This window comes from Lachnellula hyalina (assembly GCF_007821495.1).
Source record: "Lachnellula hyalina strain CBS 185.66 chromosome Unknown contig00073, whole genome shotgun sequence".
Taxonomy (NCBI): Eukaryota; Fungi; Ascomycota; class Leotiomycetes; order Helotiales; family Lachnaceae; genus Lachnellula; species Lachnellula hyalina.
This window is the reverse complement of record NW_022157187.1, coordinates 133,666-150,403: the sequence shown is the minus strand read 5'-3', so window position 1 is coordinate 150,403 and position 16,738 is coordinate 133,666. Positions and strand designations below refer to the sequence as shown.

The following is a 16,738-nucleotide window of genomic DNA, read 5'->3' as shown; positions in this document are numbered from 1 at the left end:
GTGTGTGTGTGGTGGGTAAAAGGAGAATCTGATATATAGGGAGTAGATAGATGAATATATACGTTGATATTATAGAAACACATCACAATACAAACCACCAAAACCAGAGTCGAGTCTGATCTATCTACTAGAATACTCTAAAGACCTGCTATAACACCTAGTCCTATCTTTATACTAACCTGAAAAGTATAATAATATACACTCCTTTTACTAAAAACTATAATTTTAGTAGCTTTTGACTTCCTAGATTATATCATCTAACTGGGTGTAAGAATAGATATATTAAACCTCTTAGTCTCGCCAGCTTTATTAATATAGACTTGTTATAAAATCTGTTGATTGGAAGTTGCGCTTTTAACTTCCTAACTAGTGTAAGTCTAATAGATATATTAACCCTCTTAGTCTCGCCGGCCTCGTTAACAAAGACTTGTCGTAAAATCTGTTGATTGGCAGTTGCACCATAAGAAGGGTCCAGATCAAACACCCAATCATCATGCCCAACCTTCACATTCCGCCACCAATTTATCTCCTTACTCTTTTATTTCCATAACCGAGATAAGAGACAGCTGCGCCTGAAGATGCATCAAACACCTTGCGTTCATCTTTTGTAAAAAGAAGATTTCCTTCTCCACTCCCTTTCGAGTCTTTAGGTTTTTTTTGCTATCACGCATTTCACTCTTCTTGGCTCTTTTAAACCCTAGTTTGACTAACCGCTTCGTTTCGTGTTTGGATATGTCGTTATCTTCTTGACTAAGATAAGAGCTCGTGTTGCCTAAAAATCAGTTAGAATTGTCTCATATCAAAGCTGAAGTAAACTGACCCTTTTTACCCCCGTTTTCAGTCATAGGAAGCATGTAAGACTTCCTTCTCGTCTCTCCCCCTAATATAGGGGAAGGTGATGCAAATCTTTCCTCAGCAAAACCAAGTTTGCTACCATCTTTAGGTTGAATCGGCCTCGTCCTGCAAAGTGCCAGTCCGACCCATTCCACACATGACTTCGCCGAGTATAAAAAGAGCACCGTGTTTGTGACAAACATCTCGCATTGCTTTGAGATAGCCAGGTACACATGGAACACACCCTAGCGCGGCGCTGACGACTGGTTCAGCGATGAAGCCGATCATTGTTTCCGGCCCTAACTCTCGAAATTTTGCTTCGAGTTCGGTGGCTTTTCGAGTAAGAAAGGCTGGATCAGATTCACTCCTCTGTTCGTTGCCGGTATGGGTTACAAGAGGAAACATGGTGAACGTTTTTCATAAGAAAGGGTGTGTAAGGTGCTCTTCGGGCAAGGTGTCCGGATCCAGCGTCCAAAACGTTCCAAAGCTCCTTACCTTGCACCGCCCGCACAGCACAGCACATCGGGCAGCTCAAGAAGAAGCTCCTCGTCTCCTCGTACTGGAGTTCTTCTCCAGCCCTTGCACTCCAATAATATGCGTAATTCGTAAAACCTTTTGGGGAAGCTCGAAAGGTTGTTGACGTGTGTTTCCTCTCTATCGTAGAGGGAACATTTGTTGTATTGTGTCGTGTGCTGTTGCGTTCGATTCGATACAATTCCATGCAATGGATCTCGTCCCGTCGCTCGCGGTGATGGCTTTCGATCGCGAAACGTGGTTGGACTGGCAAGTTCGAGTTTATTTGTCTGAACTTATGATGCGGCGCCAGTGAGGCTGTAAAGAAGAATTAGACGGTGAAATAGATTGTGGGTGGATAATGAGTGCATACCAAGTTGGACGGTTTTGTCCACGACGCCTCAGAGAGGGTGTGGTGCGCGCGTCTGTCGGGATTCGAGTCGTATGGTCATCGACAGAAAGGCCTTCACCCACTGTCCATCTCTCCCCTCCTTCTACGTGCACCACCTGCACGGCACCCACGCATCAGCACCACATTTGGGATTATGTGGTTCTGATGCGTGGTTGAAGAGAGAGGAGAATGAGGGGATGGGATGAAGGAAGGCTTTTATCGAATGCCACCACTCGACCCCTCCATGTAAGCGTGATGTGGGGCGTGTTGTGCTCAGATATCCAGCTGCAGGTGGATATTAACCGGCCTTCCGAGGCAACGAATCGTTCCTTTGGCTGATATTGAACTTGCCTATATGCTACTGTGTTTCGTTGGATCGGTGGACATTGAGTAGCATTGCATTGGCGAGGGGATTCCGGCTATTCTCATTGCCACCCGCCTTCTCCTCAAAAGATGACAGCAGCTCATCCAGAAAGGCCTGATCACAGAGTTGAGGCCTTTAGAGGGATCAAAGGATATAAAATTATATTTTCCTGCTAACAGAATAAGTAATGTTGGTTTGAGTCGGAATCTTCAGCCCCTACGTTCTATTTTCATGCATACCTGATTGATTCTTGATCTTGGTGGACCCGCAGGTTGTCACCTGCGTTGATATATCACGACTCGAATAAAGAGCGGTTTCGCATATTAGTTGCTGGTCAGTTTCACTGGCATGATGAATACCAGGTGGAATTTGTTCACAATGAGGGAATAGCTCCTTTTCTTCTTCATTGCCAACTCTCTTCCCTTGGAGTCCCGTTTTCCAGCATCATTTCATGTGACTTGCGTATAAAATCAAGTGTTTTTCGGAAACTCACGGATTTTATGCTATGCATCTCTTTTTCCTTTCTCCCATGCCAATTCGTCCAATTTCAAACTATTTCATTTCTAAGACTGTAAAGCTTGATGTTCGATGAAGCTGCTTTTCGATGGCAAAGTGACGAGCATAGGAGTTGTAGGACTTCCAAGTAAACATTCCTCATGATGCATCATTTGAACTGATAGACCATAGGCTGTCGCCCGACTTTTGTTTCAGACGCAGAGTACGAAGCAGACTTGTAAGGTCATTTTGACCTATTGCAGTTATCCGCCTCGTACACATACTCCCTTGTGATTGATTATAGGCGGGGTACCGTTAAGCTTGTACTCTTTCATCTCGTCTGTGTTACGCACATGACGATACAATTGTTTGATTGCGATTTTTATTAGTATAAGCGTAGAGAGTGAGCCCTCTATCTCCTCCGGGAAGTTCAGAACCATTTCCACACCTTCAAGGAAATCTGACACCTCAAATACATAATAGGCAGCCCTTAACCTCACCTGCTCCGAACCACATGATGTACTTGAAATTCCTTGGCTGGAGTGCATTACTGCTGCTCAGCAGCCTATCCACCGGGCTGTCACATACCTCAGCCCATCCATCACCAACTTTCGTCACCCCACCAGGACCAGGCGAAAGTCCGTTATCCCTTTAACTTCCCGCTGCCTTTCTACCCCCCCTTGCTTTATCCTTCCACATTATACTAACATGCCCAAGCATACGCAATAGGCTTCCCCCTCTGCGGTATCTCCGGTTACACCGTAGTCCCTGGCAACTACACGGAAACCACCGAGCAAGAATCCAACAGCACCCTCAGATGCTGCCGCGACCAATGCCGAGCCGTGTATCCCGCTTGCCAGAGCATTGCTTTTCACAAGAGATATACGGAGTGTTTGTTCTTTGATCGGGTGGTGGAGGATACGCAGTTGGAAATAGATATTACGAGTGAGTTTGTGCATTATGATTTGGGCTGTCATGTTAGGTAGATGGGATGGGAAAGAGTTGATTGGAACGACGCGGGGTACCTGACACGGGGGATGACTTAATGGGGGGGTGGGCTTATTGGCTTTGCTGTGGCAGCTGTTCGTTATTAACTGTGTACCTTGGGAGTCAGGACTGTATACGTGGTCTGATTAGGATTTAATACAAAATGTAGAGTTTCATCTATGAAGCCAACTAAAATATCTTTGAAAACCACATGGTGCCTCTACGTAGATGTTATGTTTAAGAAGAATGAGAGCGCATGGTACTTTGTCACCTGTGAGATGCAAAATCAACTAGATAATGCATTTAAAAGCCAAGGCTAGCACCCGGAGGGCATGTTTCAACCCTTATCTTGTCCTCTCTTGGCCTTAGGCCGCCACTTGATATATAAACCACACCTCGTTCTCCACATCCCATCCATCCTTGGGTGAATCTATCCGCATTCGCTTACGTACACGTGGGTTCTATTCTACTTATACCTTATCTTTACTTCATGATCCGCGACACTTCAAGAGACGATTATCCTCTATCAGATTTCATGTCGACCCTTCACGATGAGGCCGAGCAGCCTCTAATAGGCGATCTAAACCATGACATCTCGCAAATCGAACCCCCGAAGACTGCTAATGGAAAGCGTGATTATCGAGCTATAGCTCGATTTGTTGGGTGTTGTGTCTCTGCTACATCACTAGGCTGGCACGATGGCTGCATAGGCGCCCTCATTCCGTACTTACAGCTCTACTATGGCGACGTTACAGACGAAAAAGTCTCCCTTGTCTTCATCGGGTCATTTACGGGATACTCTCTCGCATCTCTCCTTAACGTCGCCATGAGCAGCCGACTCGCACTCGGTCGTCTCATTATCCTCGGAGCTGTGATTCAAGCAGTCGCATCAATGATCATCACGCTCAGGCCACCTTTCATCACCATCGCCGTGTGCTATGTGATGGCGGGCTTCGGTCTTGCCCTCCAGGATACCCAGCTCAATACCTATGTTGCGCGCCTCCCTGGCGCCGCCACGAAGCTGGGAATAGTGCATGCGGCTTATGGAGTTGGCGCATTGCTGTCGCCTACAATAGCTACAGTGCTCATGCAAGCGAAAGTCGCTCCTCCGCTCTTCTACCTTACCAATCTCGCCTGGTGCGTTGCGAGTGTAGCTGCGCTCTTAACGGGTTTTGGAATCAGCGGTCGCGCTTCTCTCAAAGCTCCATCTCAGGCTACTTCTTCCAGGGAGAGAAATGAGGAGATTGCGTCTCTGAAGACTGTTGTTTCATCGCGTGCCGTGTGGGCGGCAATGCTTTTCAATAGCTTCTACTGTGGGACTGAAAGCGGTGAAGCTGGGTGGATTGTTACTTTTCTAATGAGGGAACGGGGCGGAGGAGCTGCGTCTGGCTACGCTTCTGCTGCGTTCTATTGTGGTCTTACATCCAGTCGCGTGATGCTTCTTCCACTCACAGCTTACATTACCGAGAAGAGAGCGGTGGCTTTATACGCGATTATTGCTCTGGCCATGCAAGTCCTTATCTGGACCTCGCCATTGTTCATTGTCGATTTCATCGCCATAGCCACATGTGGATTTGTCATGGGTCCTATTTACCCCATCACTGTATCCCTTGTTACACAAGCTACGCCCCACGGATATCATCCCGGAGCCTTGAGTCTCGTAGCTTGCCTCGGACAGTCTGGTGGTGCCTTGTTTCCATTTGTAGTAGGGTCACTTGCCGATAAGTATGGTATCAAGGTGTTACAGCCCGTACTTGTAACGCTCTTCGCCCTCATGACCTTGCTCTGGCAACTGATGCCATCCCCAAAAGCGGGATTGCGCCTCGCGCCCAAAACTGCGGCAAATGAAGAAGATGTCGATTCCAACGACCATGAGAGCTAGATGAAATAATGGCCATCACAGAATTCTGCACCAGTCCTCCATTCATCTTTCAGCGGTTCGGTGGCTTTGCCTGTTAGGAATGATACATGCTCGCACGAACAACAAGATTGGTTTGAGGACGTTGGTTTGAATATCAGCACCTGGAACGCGAGTACATATAACGCCGTCCCCGTAGGGTTTTGATAGCAAATTATCTTCGCCATCGAAGCTTGGCTCCAGGCCCTCTTCCTTCGAATGCAAAAGTGGAACAATCATCAGCTACCACTGGCCAAGATAAATCGATCGCAAGATTCACACCAAATAATTCCGGGATCAGATAGCGAAACTCCACCACGATTTGCACAACTGAGATCGATCCTTGCCCATCTTAGGAGGCGTCCTGCTGCAATTGCGGTCCTGGAGCTATGCAGCGGAGCATTTATCGGGGGCGTATTCGTGGAATTAGGTGTCTGTATCCTTGGGGCTCGATTTTACACGCAAGCATGCGTGTAAGTTGTGTAGGGGGAGAGAAAGGGATGTTGAAGTGGTGTTGGAGGACGGAGCTTGAAATCGCTGCATGTAGTATTGTTATGAGTTGAGATGCAGACGGAGGAAGTACGAGTAGTGAGCAAAAGTTTGCACCTAGTGTCAATTGATCAACTTGGAAGTCATGTTGGAAAATATATGATTAGAAGGTTGCTGAACGGAAAGGCTGGAGAGTAGAGAATTCGTTTTAAAGTGACATCATCTTCTCCATTTACTCGAGTAGCTCTCTTTTAGATTGGAGTTGTAGATTGGTACTAGACTTGGCTTGTATTAGTTTGGATGAGATTTTACGTGCATCAATCTAGGAAAATGACAAGAATGTCAATAGATATAAAATAAACTACGGAGTATACAGTAAGTGAAGGCTGTCGGGAAAACCCCGCCGCAAACATTTGCCCCGCCAAAATTCTTTTAGCGCGACCTCCAGATATCAAAGCCCACCAGCCTTGTCATCTTTACATTGCATTACTGACTGCACCTGTTACCTTTTGGATACCGCTATCTCTGCGAAATATCTACCCTTACATGGATACCCAATCAGACTGTTTGTATTTGACCGAAAATGGTCAAGAAAGGGCAGTCCAAGGGGGGCAAGCCCGGAGGCGGGGGAGGTGCCAAAAAGCCTTCTCCAGCAACGACTACAGGTGATGATAGCTTCATCGTCTTTTCGAATTCGGACAAAGACCCCAAGCCCAAGAAACAGCCGGCAGATGGAGCTGCTGGATCGTCCGCTCAGGACGGGCCTGCTCTTGCAGGAGAGGCACCAAAGCGACCCGATGTCAAGAAGCTGATCGGAGGCGCATCGTGGACGGGGAAGCTACCGGTCAATATGCTCTCTGAGCATTGCCAAAAGCAGAAATGGGAGAAGCCGGAGTATACAATGGTAAGTATATACGTGGTATCAAGGGATTCTGCTCATTGTTTTGTTTGTTTCTAGTCCAAGACGCCCGAAGGCTATTCCTCGAAGGTGATCCTCAAATCGAAGAACCCGAAGACACAGGAGCTCGTCCAGTTACAGCCCTTCAAACTGCCTCCTTCCCACAAACATCTTGGTGCGAAGCCTACGGCTCTCGAAGCCAGACATTTTGCTGCCACATACGGACTTTTTCGAGTCTGCAGCATGCGAAACATACACATGATGATGCCGCCAGATTATCGAGATCTGTGGAAGGGAGAATTTGAGGTTTTGAAAAAAGAAGATGTCAGGGAAGGCCGCGCTTGGATGTATGAGGCAGACCCATTTGCAGCCCTTCGAGAGAGGGAGGAAGCCAAGGCCGTGATGGAAAAGAAACGTGCTGAGAGGGACAAGGCCCGAGAGAAGGCGGCCAGTACTCCGGGTGCTCCTGGTGGTGTTGGATTGGCGCTTCGAAACAATGGCCAAAGTGGTACGGGTTCTGGATCCCACAATATTCACAGAGGATGGACTCGTGTACCTAAAATCGAAATGGGCAAACGGACCCGTGCACAAATCGAGGCATTGATAAGGAAACATGCAATCTGGAACCCCCACGATGTGAAAATGTCAGGGTTTCAGAAGCATTCTATCATCAACGAATTCAAAAATCTTGACTTTCGGCAGAGCCATGTCGAGGAGGCCGTGGAAGAATGTAAGGACCGAGAGGAGACTCTGGAATGGCTTCTCATCCACGTTCCTGAGGATGATCTGCCGCGTTGGGCATTGCCCGAGGGCTACACAGCTGGAATCAGTATGGGAAGCAACGACTTGAAAAGGGAGGGCGCCATCAAGCGTCTAGCTGAAGCTGGCTATGCTACGGACTTGTGTAAACAAATCTTCGATGTCACGAATGATGAGGGGAAAGCTGCAGAAGCTCTGCAGGAAATTTTATTGTCTAGTGGACAAGATTCGGATGTTTCTCCACCCGATGAAGAGTCATGGGCCGCCCAAGATGCCGAAGAAAGCTCTGAAAGCATTTGGGAAGAAGAATTAATCAGTCTTCAATCAGTCTTCGGCGAGCATTATGAGAGACCTTCCAAAAATGTCTGTAGGATAACCATCAAACCGGCGAATCGAGGCCGAAACAAAGAGGTACAGCCAATCTTACAGATCAGGCGATCTCAAGAATATCCTCAAAAGGTTCCAGTAGTATCCATTGAAGCTGCCCTCCCTTCATATATACGCCTAAGTGTAATGAAGCAAGCTCTGAATCATGCGAAGGATAATTGGCTTGGCGAGCAAATGTCATTCTATCTCATGGATTGGGTCGAGCAAAATCTGTACAGCATTATCGAGAGACCTGGCAAGCTCCGTGAGATTTCTGCTGCAGCTTCAACAACCAGCGAAGTGCGGCCCATACACCGAAAGAGACAAAACTTTTCGAGACACCCACGAGCAATTACTTGGGCACCCAATTCTAAGAGCAAGGATGACTGGACCAGGCGGCAGCTAGATCCAAAGTTGCAGACCCGGATACAGGAGCGACGAAAATTACCTGCGTGGGAGATGAGAGAGATTATCATCGACACGGTCACTGCGCACCAAGTAACCATTATTTCTGGGGAGACTGGATCGGGTAAATCCACCCAGTCCGCTCAATTCATTCTCGATGATCTATATCAGCGAGCGTTAGGCGATTGCACCAAAATCATGTAAGTATATAATGGTTTATACTCTTGAAAACTGCTAACATCTACCCAGTTGTACCCAGCCTCGAAGGATCTCAGCGCTAGGCCTAGCTGATCGTGTAAGTGACGAGCGATGCTCTTCAGTTGGCCAAGAAGTCGGTTATATCATTCGTGGCGAATCTAAAACTACCCCAAACACGAAAATCACCTTTGTCACCACCGGTGTACTCCTCAGGAGACTTCAGACATCTGGCGGAAGCAGCGAGGATGTGGTCGCAAGCTTGGCGGATGTCAGCCACGTGATCATTGATGAAGTTCACGAACGGAGTCTTGACACCGACTTCTTACTGGTGTTGCTTAGGGATGTTCTGAGGAAGAGAAAAGATCTGAAACTTATCCTCATGAGTGCTACATTGGATGCAGGCGTCTTCGAACAGTACTTCAAAAGTAATGGCAAAGTCGGCAGAGTCGAGATTAGCGGCAGAACGTATCCTGTGGAGGATTATTACCTTGACGACGTTATTCGCATGACGGGTTTCAATGCAGGGCGCGGTGGAAGACGAGACGAAGAAGATGCTGAGACAGCTGGCATGGATGCGGATGTCGCTACTGCTATCCAGAGCATTGGCATGAGAATTAACTATGACCTGGTCATGCAGACTGTCAAGGAGATCGATGCAGACCTTACCCATCTCAAGCAGGACGGCGGCATACTTATTTTTATGCCCGGTGTGGTTGAGATCAGTCGTACTATTGATTATTTACGATCGATACCGAACCTTCATACTCTTCCATTGCATGCCTCTTTACAATCGTCGGATCAAAGACGAGTATTCCCCCATGCACCGCACGGGAAGCGGAAAGTCATCGTGGCGACGAACGTAGCGGAGACTTCCATCACGATCGATGATATTGTTGCTGTTATTGACAGTGGACGAGTGAAGGAAACGAGCTATGACCCACAGAACAATATGCGCAAGCTCGAGGAAGTATGGGCATCACGTGCAGCATGTAAACAGAGACGTGGTCGAGCTGGACGAGTGCAAGCCGGGAAATGCTACAAGCTTTATACTCGGAACGCAGAAATGTCCAAGATGATGGAAAGACCGGAGCCTGAGATTCGAAGAGTTCCACTAGAGCAGCTTTGTCTTTCAGTCCGAGCCATGGGTATCAAGGAAGTCAGTGCCTTTTTGGCTAGTGCTCTGACACCACCCGAAAGTATTGCTGTGGACGGTGCAATGGACCTTCTGGGGAGGATGGGTGCTTTAGATGGTGATGATCTTACTGCGCTTGGTCGCCATCTATCAATGATTCCGGCAGATCTTCGATGTGGTAAATTAATGGTATACGGAGCCATGTTTGGCTGTCTGGATGCATGTGTCACTATCGCAGCTATTCTTACTGTCAAGTCGCCATTCGTATCCCCGCAAGAGAAAAGGGAAGAAGCCAAGGCTGCAAGAGCGAAATTCACTAAGAATCAGGGTGATCTGATTGGCGACCTAAAAGCTTTTGAGCAGTGGGACGAAATGATGAGCAATCGAGGGTAAGTCTAATTTTCTATTCAGTCAAAAATATCTAATAACTTTTCCCCAGTATTCGACAAGGCGAAGTCCGCAACTGGTGCGGCGAAAACTACCTCAACTACCAAACCCTATCTGACATCGCCTCTAACCGCACGCAATACCTTTCCTCCCTCCGCGAACTATCCTTCATCCCGCACTCTCCCACCGCGCTCCAATCCCTCAACAAGCACAGCAGTAACACGCCTCTCCTCCGCTCCCTCTGCGCCGGCGCCTTCAACCCCCAACTAGCACGCATCGATTTCCCCGACAAGAAATTCGCGCCTTCAGTATCTGGGGCCGTGGAGCTGGATCCGGAAGCGAGGACGATCAAGTATTTCAACCAGGAAAATGGACGTGTGTTTGTCCATCCTAGCTCGACGGTTTTCGATGCGCAGACTTTCCCCGGGAATAGTGTTTACATGAGTTATTTCAACAAAATGGCTACTTCCAAAGTCTTCATCAGAGACCTCACACGTAAGTATCTCTTATCTCTTATTCCTCCTCCCTGATTTTCGTTACGTGAGTTAGTAGCTAACGAAAGCCTCGCAAACAGCATTCAACGCCTACACAGCCCTCCTCTTCTCCGGCCCCATCACCCTTGACACCCTAGGCCGCGGCCTCATCGTTGACGGCTGGCTGCGGCTTCGCGGATGGGCGCGAATCGGCGTCTTGGTTAGTAGACTCAGGGGTATGCTTGACGATGTGTTGGCGAGGAAGATCGATGAGCCGGGCATGGACCTCGCGGGGAATGAGGTCGTGGAGGCTGTTATGCGGCTCGTGGAGTTGGATGGGCTGGATCAGTAAACGGCTTGGCATGTGCATGGAGGGCGTATCTTGAATTAAGTTTAGGAGTGTGGTGTGGAGGTACAGAATGGGAGCATATAGATGGCGTACTCCCCAGACTCGAATTTTACCCCTTTTCACGGTGTTTTTGCGCTTTGTTACACGAGATTCTCGCCTGCCAGCCTCACTTCCTGATCCTTGTCTTCGCCCTCTCGCCCTCATCATGCAGGCTCAACGCCACGAAGGAGATGCAACCAACCAGATGGACACACAATACCACTTCAGCCAGCCTGCCTACCCTGACATGGGTTTGGGAGGCTTGGCTGAGGGCGGGTAAGTTTTTTTTTTTTTCACCGCTTACTGATCATCATTGGCCAGGTGGGAATCGGGTCCTCTCGAACACACAATCTTGCCGATACCACAGGATCTCCAAATCCCCATCATCGATGATGCACATTTTTCCATGGTGGGAGGTTGGCTTCCAAATTTGTCAACTCAAAGCACCTCTCTCAACCACGGCTCGTTTCTGGCGCAGGCTCCAGCGCAACATCCATCTGTACTTGGCCATTTCCCCGTTGGAAATGAAGAGTACAATGCAACATGGACAGCGGACTATATTTCCGAACCCGGGATGGCCAGTCAGCAACCATATCCATACTTCACCCAGTCCGCAGACATGGGTGCTATGGTTCCAGGGAATCCGTTCCTGGCCCACACTGGAGATATTTCGAAGTGGGCTAACATGGACTTCACGGACGACATGCTCGCGGACTTCCCTATTGTTGCCGGAGTCTCAGGACCAGTCAATAACAACTCCACTCCACAGTTTCTTCCTCCAGTAGTAGCTCCACCCGCAGCTCCAGTCGCAGCTCCTATAGTAGTAGCTCCAGCAGCAGCTATAGTCACGGCTCCTCCGCTAGCAACGTGCACATTCTGCACCAAGACCTTCGTCCGCGACTCAGACCGCACCCGCCACGAAAACAGCAAGCATCTCAACATCCCCGGAGCGCATCTATGCCCAGTTCTTGGATGCATCAAAAGCCACGGTGGGGGCTATAGCCGTGCTGATAAATTGACTGAGCATCTGTGGAAGAAACATTCTGGTTTGGGCTATGCCAAACGTGTTTAAGGAGGTATGCTCACGTGTCTGACAATGTTACGGGAGAAGGGATGGAGGAGATAGGTTTTGGTCGTGGATTTTCATGGTGCTTTTTACTATTAGTGCATTTTAGATAGCCAGGTGATTATATGTCTTTCAAATCAAATGTATTGCGGAATCTTTGATCTACTTCGAGTGAGATTGTTTGCGGAGTTTGCTTAGAGGGATAGCTAATATAAGCCTGACTACTAGCGGCCCGCGGATAATAGAGAGCTAGACTTCATTCAATTATGTCACGAGCAGATGCTTTATTGTCTGATGTAATTTGTGGTTGGGTCTCTTTGCAGCGTCCATCTTTGGCCTGAACAAGTTTTGTCTTTAGATCTTAAAGGAGGGATTTGTAAGTGCTGCTCTGGAGACATATCCCGAAATGAAGGGAGATCGTCCACCTTTTGAGGCTTATAGCTTGTAGGCATGTTGGCATGAATGGACAAATGCTTCAGATAAGGAAGCTTAGATATAGTAAACCGTCCTGTAATAGTCCATTTTAAAAGCAAGGGAATCGGCCAGCCATAATTCAACGAGAAAAGCTACCGAGCAAAGGCCAGATGCATTACTTAGGTAGTTTCACACAGTAAGGCAAGTACGACCAAAAGACCAAAAATGTCTATTGACAAACCTGGCAGGCCCTCTTCCAAGTCATCAAAATCGTGTCACGTGAGATATTTAAGCTCATCCACGTGTCAGCTTATAATATGAAATGGTAAACTAAAACTACCTTTTATTAAAGAGAAATACCTAATAAATTATTTCAATAGGTCCTGAATGTGAGCGGAAGCTGGTGGGGAGACGGGAGGAGAGGTTATAATAAGGTTTTGCAGATTAAGGTATGTGCGAGAATAGCTTGAGTGCCTTAGGCATTACGAGCAGTATCAGGAAATAACGAGGTCGCCTTTTTCTACCTGTAAACAACCAAATACTTTAACGCGAGCTCTGATTTTTCAGCCATCTTTCGCATTGAAATATCAAACAAGACCTTGTTTCAAAGGAGCATTGATGCGACTACGATGAGCCAAAATGAATAATCTTCCACCACGTTCAGATAAAGAAATCCGGCAAATTCTCCATAAGCGGACCAAAAGAATCAGAACCAGCTGCTATCCTTGTCGGACGAGGAAGGTGAAGTGCGACAAGGTTTCGCCGTGTGATAATTGCTCCAAAAGAGGATATCCCGAATTGTGTTCTTTTACTGGCCCCAATGGAGTCAGCACGGATCCTGCTGCAACATATAACCATCCTGCAGCTCAAGGCGCCGAGCATCAAGCCGCGCAACAATTTGCGCAACAGCCCTCGCCCGAGCAATGGACGAATGGAGCATCCAACTCGGGCAATGCTATGATGCCTGAAACACAAGACCTGCGATCATCATCCTTACTCAGAGATGCACGTGTGGATGCTGTTTCCGTTTCCAGCGGAGCATCTCGGCTGAGAGCTAGGAGCAACATATCAACATCGGCCGAGCAAGACGGTGACTTCCGCTTCACGGCTGATGATGGGGCGCAAGAGCAGCGAGAATCTTTCCTAGGGAGCAACTCCATACCGGCATTCCTCAGGGATCAATCATCACATGCCGGCTCGATTCACAACTCTCCGATCCACCCCGTGGAGGATGCAATCCTACCGATACTGGGTCTGAAAGGGCCAAAGTCCACCTATCCTTTTCTGCCACACCCAGAGACATCAACGGAAAGGATAAATTTAGAACTCTACCAAGCGTTACCTACGGACCCCGAGATAATAAGGTAGGCGGCATCCACTATTTCTAACTATGCTCGAGATATGGTGCCAGTGTCTCCGTATCAATTTATCTGCTTTCAATACTGAAGATTTGAAACATGTCGACATTTGACTATTCTCATAGTTCCAGGTTATTCTATGATTTTTTTTGAAGTTCCTCTTCTCTTATTTCCATATTCTGAGACTACATGTTCTTACACCTGCTCAGGTTATTCGAACGCTACAAACTAAGTGCGCATTTATTTACTCCGATCATTCCAGACATGGAAGATTTTGAAGCTGGGCTCTGCCAGTACCTCGAAGAACGTGCGCTCCAAAAGCGGCAGTCGTATGTTCGGGATCCTGGTGCTCATGCAACTGAGCATTCAAGACCAATATCATGGGTTGCCTCACTCTTTGCGATACTAGCATCTGGCGCGCAGTATTCTCATAATTCGTCCGAGGAAAGGCAGGTCAAGTCTCGATTATATGGTGAGTTGAAGACTTGAAGCACTGTACTTCATTTTGCCTCCAGTCGTCATCCAGTTCTAACGATAAAACTCAGCTCGATACTCGTTTCAATGTCTCAGAATGGCAAATTTTCTGGTACGACCGTCATTGTCGTGTATCTTGACATTGTTAGTACTTGGAACTGTTCTGCAGAATGATATGAAGCCCGAGGCCGCGTGGATGCTGTTGGGTACAACTGCGAGAATGGCGCAGAGCCTTGGTCTACATGAAAAACAAAAGGATAGTCCCTCACCACGGACAAAGATTTGGTACGGGGAGATTGTTAAAATCCATTATAGTAGTTGCTAAGTTCTACTAGGGAAGCTCTTGTGTGGCAGGATAGCCTTCTGTCGTTATGCTTTGATCGCCCTCCTGTCACAACTCCATCGATATCCGATACACATCTAGTTGGCGAACTTCGGTATCAAGATGCGATGAACCTACTCTGCGACGGAACCCTTCGCGCTATCAGGGACAGAGAAAATGGCAACTCGCCCAATTTCGTGGCGATGTTAGAAAGTGTTTACAGGATAGAAGAAATCTACCAGAACAGCATCGCCAATACCGGAATCCAATCTCGCTCCTCCATATCGAAGCGCAGCGAGATGTTTGCTCTAAGCTTACACATTTCCTTCGTTGTAGCTTGGATCTGCCGGCCTGCACTTGCAAATAGTCGCAGCCCTGAACAAAGGACTGAAACCCAGCTAATTCTTATTGAGAAATGCCATACGAACTTACTTGGATGTATCCGTGCATTTGTTCGTTTACATTCTGTCAATAGCCTTGCGTCTAGATCATGGCCCATCATCCATAATGGACTCAGCTCAGCATTGTTATTGGGACTTCTCGGTGCCACTAACACGAATCTGGAGGTGCGACAATTGCAGGGTGAAATTCTGAATATTCTGTCCGCAGAATCTGATGATGACAACGGCCAGGAACAAGGCGTCGGCGGAGATGTTGAGTTATCGGCACCCCATGTTAGGGCGCTTGCCGTACTTAGGAGGTTATACAATAACCGTCCAGCTGATCCTGTTCCGCATGACGCACTCGATGGCGGAACACTAAATCAAGAGGACCAGTTCCAACCGACTTTGAATGCTGCAAATGCGTTTCTGTAAGTCCTTGCCCGCTACACATAGAAGAACCAACGTTAAGCTGACCATATAAGTGATAACAGCGGAAATGCAAACTTCTCGAACATTACGGATATGTCCCAGCTGAATGCGTCAGTTGATGCCAGCATAGAAGACATGTCTCCACTTGACATGTTTAACTCTATTATATGGGGTAGCTAGCTGCTCCTTCAATTTTAATGAGTGTTTATTGATAAGAAATACAGATCCAGTGAGCGAAGAATCAGCACCCCAGTACGACCTTTCCACATCTGAGCCTTGGATTTTCTAAACTTGCGATACGAGTGAGTCACGGGATGTTTTAGAAAACCTCTTATATTCTATCAAGTCGCACCTAATCGCAAGCATCAACGAGATGCTCAATACCCATACGCCTTTCGAAAAAAAGCTCCTATAACGCCTCCAGACCAATTCCTGCTTATCATTCAATGCTTTTCAAACCCGTTCCATCGTTGGAAATCCCCGGTATCCAAATCGAACAGGTCAAGCAACCGTCCCACCATCTGATCCACCAAATCATCAATCGAACCCGGTTTCGTATAGAACGCTGGCATCGATGGACAAATGATGGCGCCTGCTCTTGTAACTTCCAGCATATTCCTCAGATGTATTTCGCTCAGTGGAGTCTCTCTGACCGCCAAGACAAGCCTTCTCCGCTCCTTCAACATCACATCCGCGGCCCTCGAGATCAGGTCATCGCAATATCCGGCATGTACTGCAGCCAGAGTCTTCATACTGCAAGGCAGGATGATCATACCGTCCGCACGAAACGACCCGGAGGAAATAGGAGCTGATTGGTCGTGATTCGAATACACGTGATCAGCGAGTGCACGCACATTGGCGGGCGTGTAATCTGTTTCGTACCGGATTGTTTCTTCGGCCCAGTGACTGAGAATGAGATGCGTTTCGACATTCAGTCGGCGGAGGACGGTGAGGAGCCTAATACCGAGACAGGCGCCTGTCGCACCTGTCATACCAATCACGATACGTTTTCGCCGGGGGTGGATGCCATTTGTGGAGGATAATTCTGGCATGGTGAAAAGTGGTGTTCGATTCTTTGAATATTTGATTTCAATTGCGATCCTTGGTTGACTTTTCCGAAGATTAGGTGTCACTCTGAAAGATGCTCGGATGTGCTTGGATATATGGCAATGCGGGGAACAGAAACGTCTTGCTGAGAATGGGATTCAGGGGCCGTCAAGTTCATATATATGGATATATATATGTTCTTTTACTTCTTGATGACAATCACAATTTGAGCGCTGCTGCGAAATACCTCCGAACCTCATCACTTGTTC

General features: G+C 47.6%; 5 protein-coding genes across 5 annotated transcripts; 4 read left to right on the top strand and 1 right to left on the bottom strand.

Annotated features, from left to right (window-relative positions):
* Window positions 1-4,074: 4,074 nt before the first annotated feature.
* On the top strand, window positions 4,075-5,466 carry BSC6_3 (Bypass of stop codon protein; the record flags this gene model as incomplete). The annotated part of the gene is made up of 1 exon (XM_031150773.1): window positions 4,075-5,466. One exon carries the CDS (start codon window positions 4,075-4,077, stop codon window positions 5,464-5,466), a length of 1,392 nt encoding a protein of 463 aa, XP_031005068.1.
* Window positions 5,467-6,553: 1,087 nt separating this feature from the next.
* ucp12 (putative ATP-dependent RNA helicase) lies at window positions 6,554-10,940 on the top strand (the record flags this gene model as incomplete). The annotated part of the gene is made up of 5 exons (XM_031150772.1): window positions 6,554-6,874; window positions 6,929-8,598; window positions 8,648-10,117; window positions 10,168-10,610; window positions 10,690-10,940. 5 exons carry the CDS (start codon window positions 6,554-6,556, stop codon window positions 10,938-10,940), a joined length of 4,155 nt encoding a protein of 1,384 aa, XP_031005069.1.
* Window positions 10,941-11,142: 202 nt separating this feature from the next.
* Window positions 11,143-12,048, top strand: LHYA1_G005827 (uncharacterized protein; the record flags this gene model as incomplete). The annotated part of the gene is made up of 2 exons (XM_031150771.1): window positions 11,143-11,252; window positions 11,298-12,048. The coding sequence occupies 2 exons, from the start codon at window positions 11,143-11,145 to the stop codon at window positions 12,046-12,048; spliced, it is 861 nt and encodes a 286-aa protein (XP_031005055.1).
* A 1,047-nt stretch (window positions 12,049-13,095) lies between these two features.
* On the top strand, window positions 13,096-15,602 carry LHYA1_G005826 (putative transcriptional regulatory protein; the record flags this gene model as incomplete). The annotated part of the gene is made up of 6 exons (XM_031150770.1): window positions 13,096-13,820; window positions 14,024-14,286; window positions 14,360-14,400; window positions 14,458-14,573; window positions 14,624-15,421; window positions 15,476-15,602. The coding sequence occupies 6 exons, from the start codon at window positions 13,096-13,098 to the stop codon at window positions 15,600-15,602; spliced, it is 2,070 nt and encodes a 689-aa protein (XP_031005056.1).
* A 263-nt stretch (window positions 15,603-15,865) lies between these two features.
* Window positions 15,866-16,474, bottom strand: PAD1_1 (Flavin prenyltransferase PAD1, mitochondrial; the record flags this gene model as incomplete). Its single annotated transcript, XM_031150769.1, has 1 exon — window positions 15,866-16,474. One exon carries the CDS (start codon window positions 16,472-16,474, stop codon window positions 15,866-15,868), a length of 609 nt encoding a protein of 202 aa, XP_031005065.1.
* Window positions 16,475-16,738: the final 264 nt, after the last annotated feature.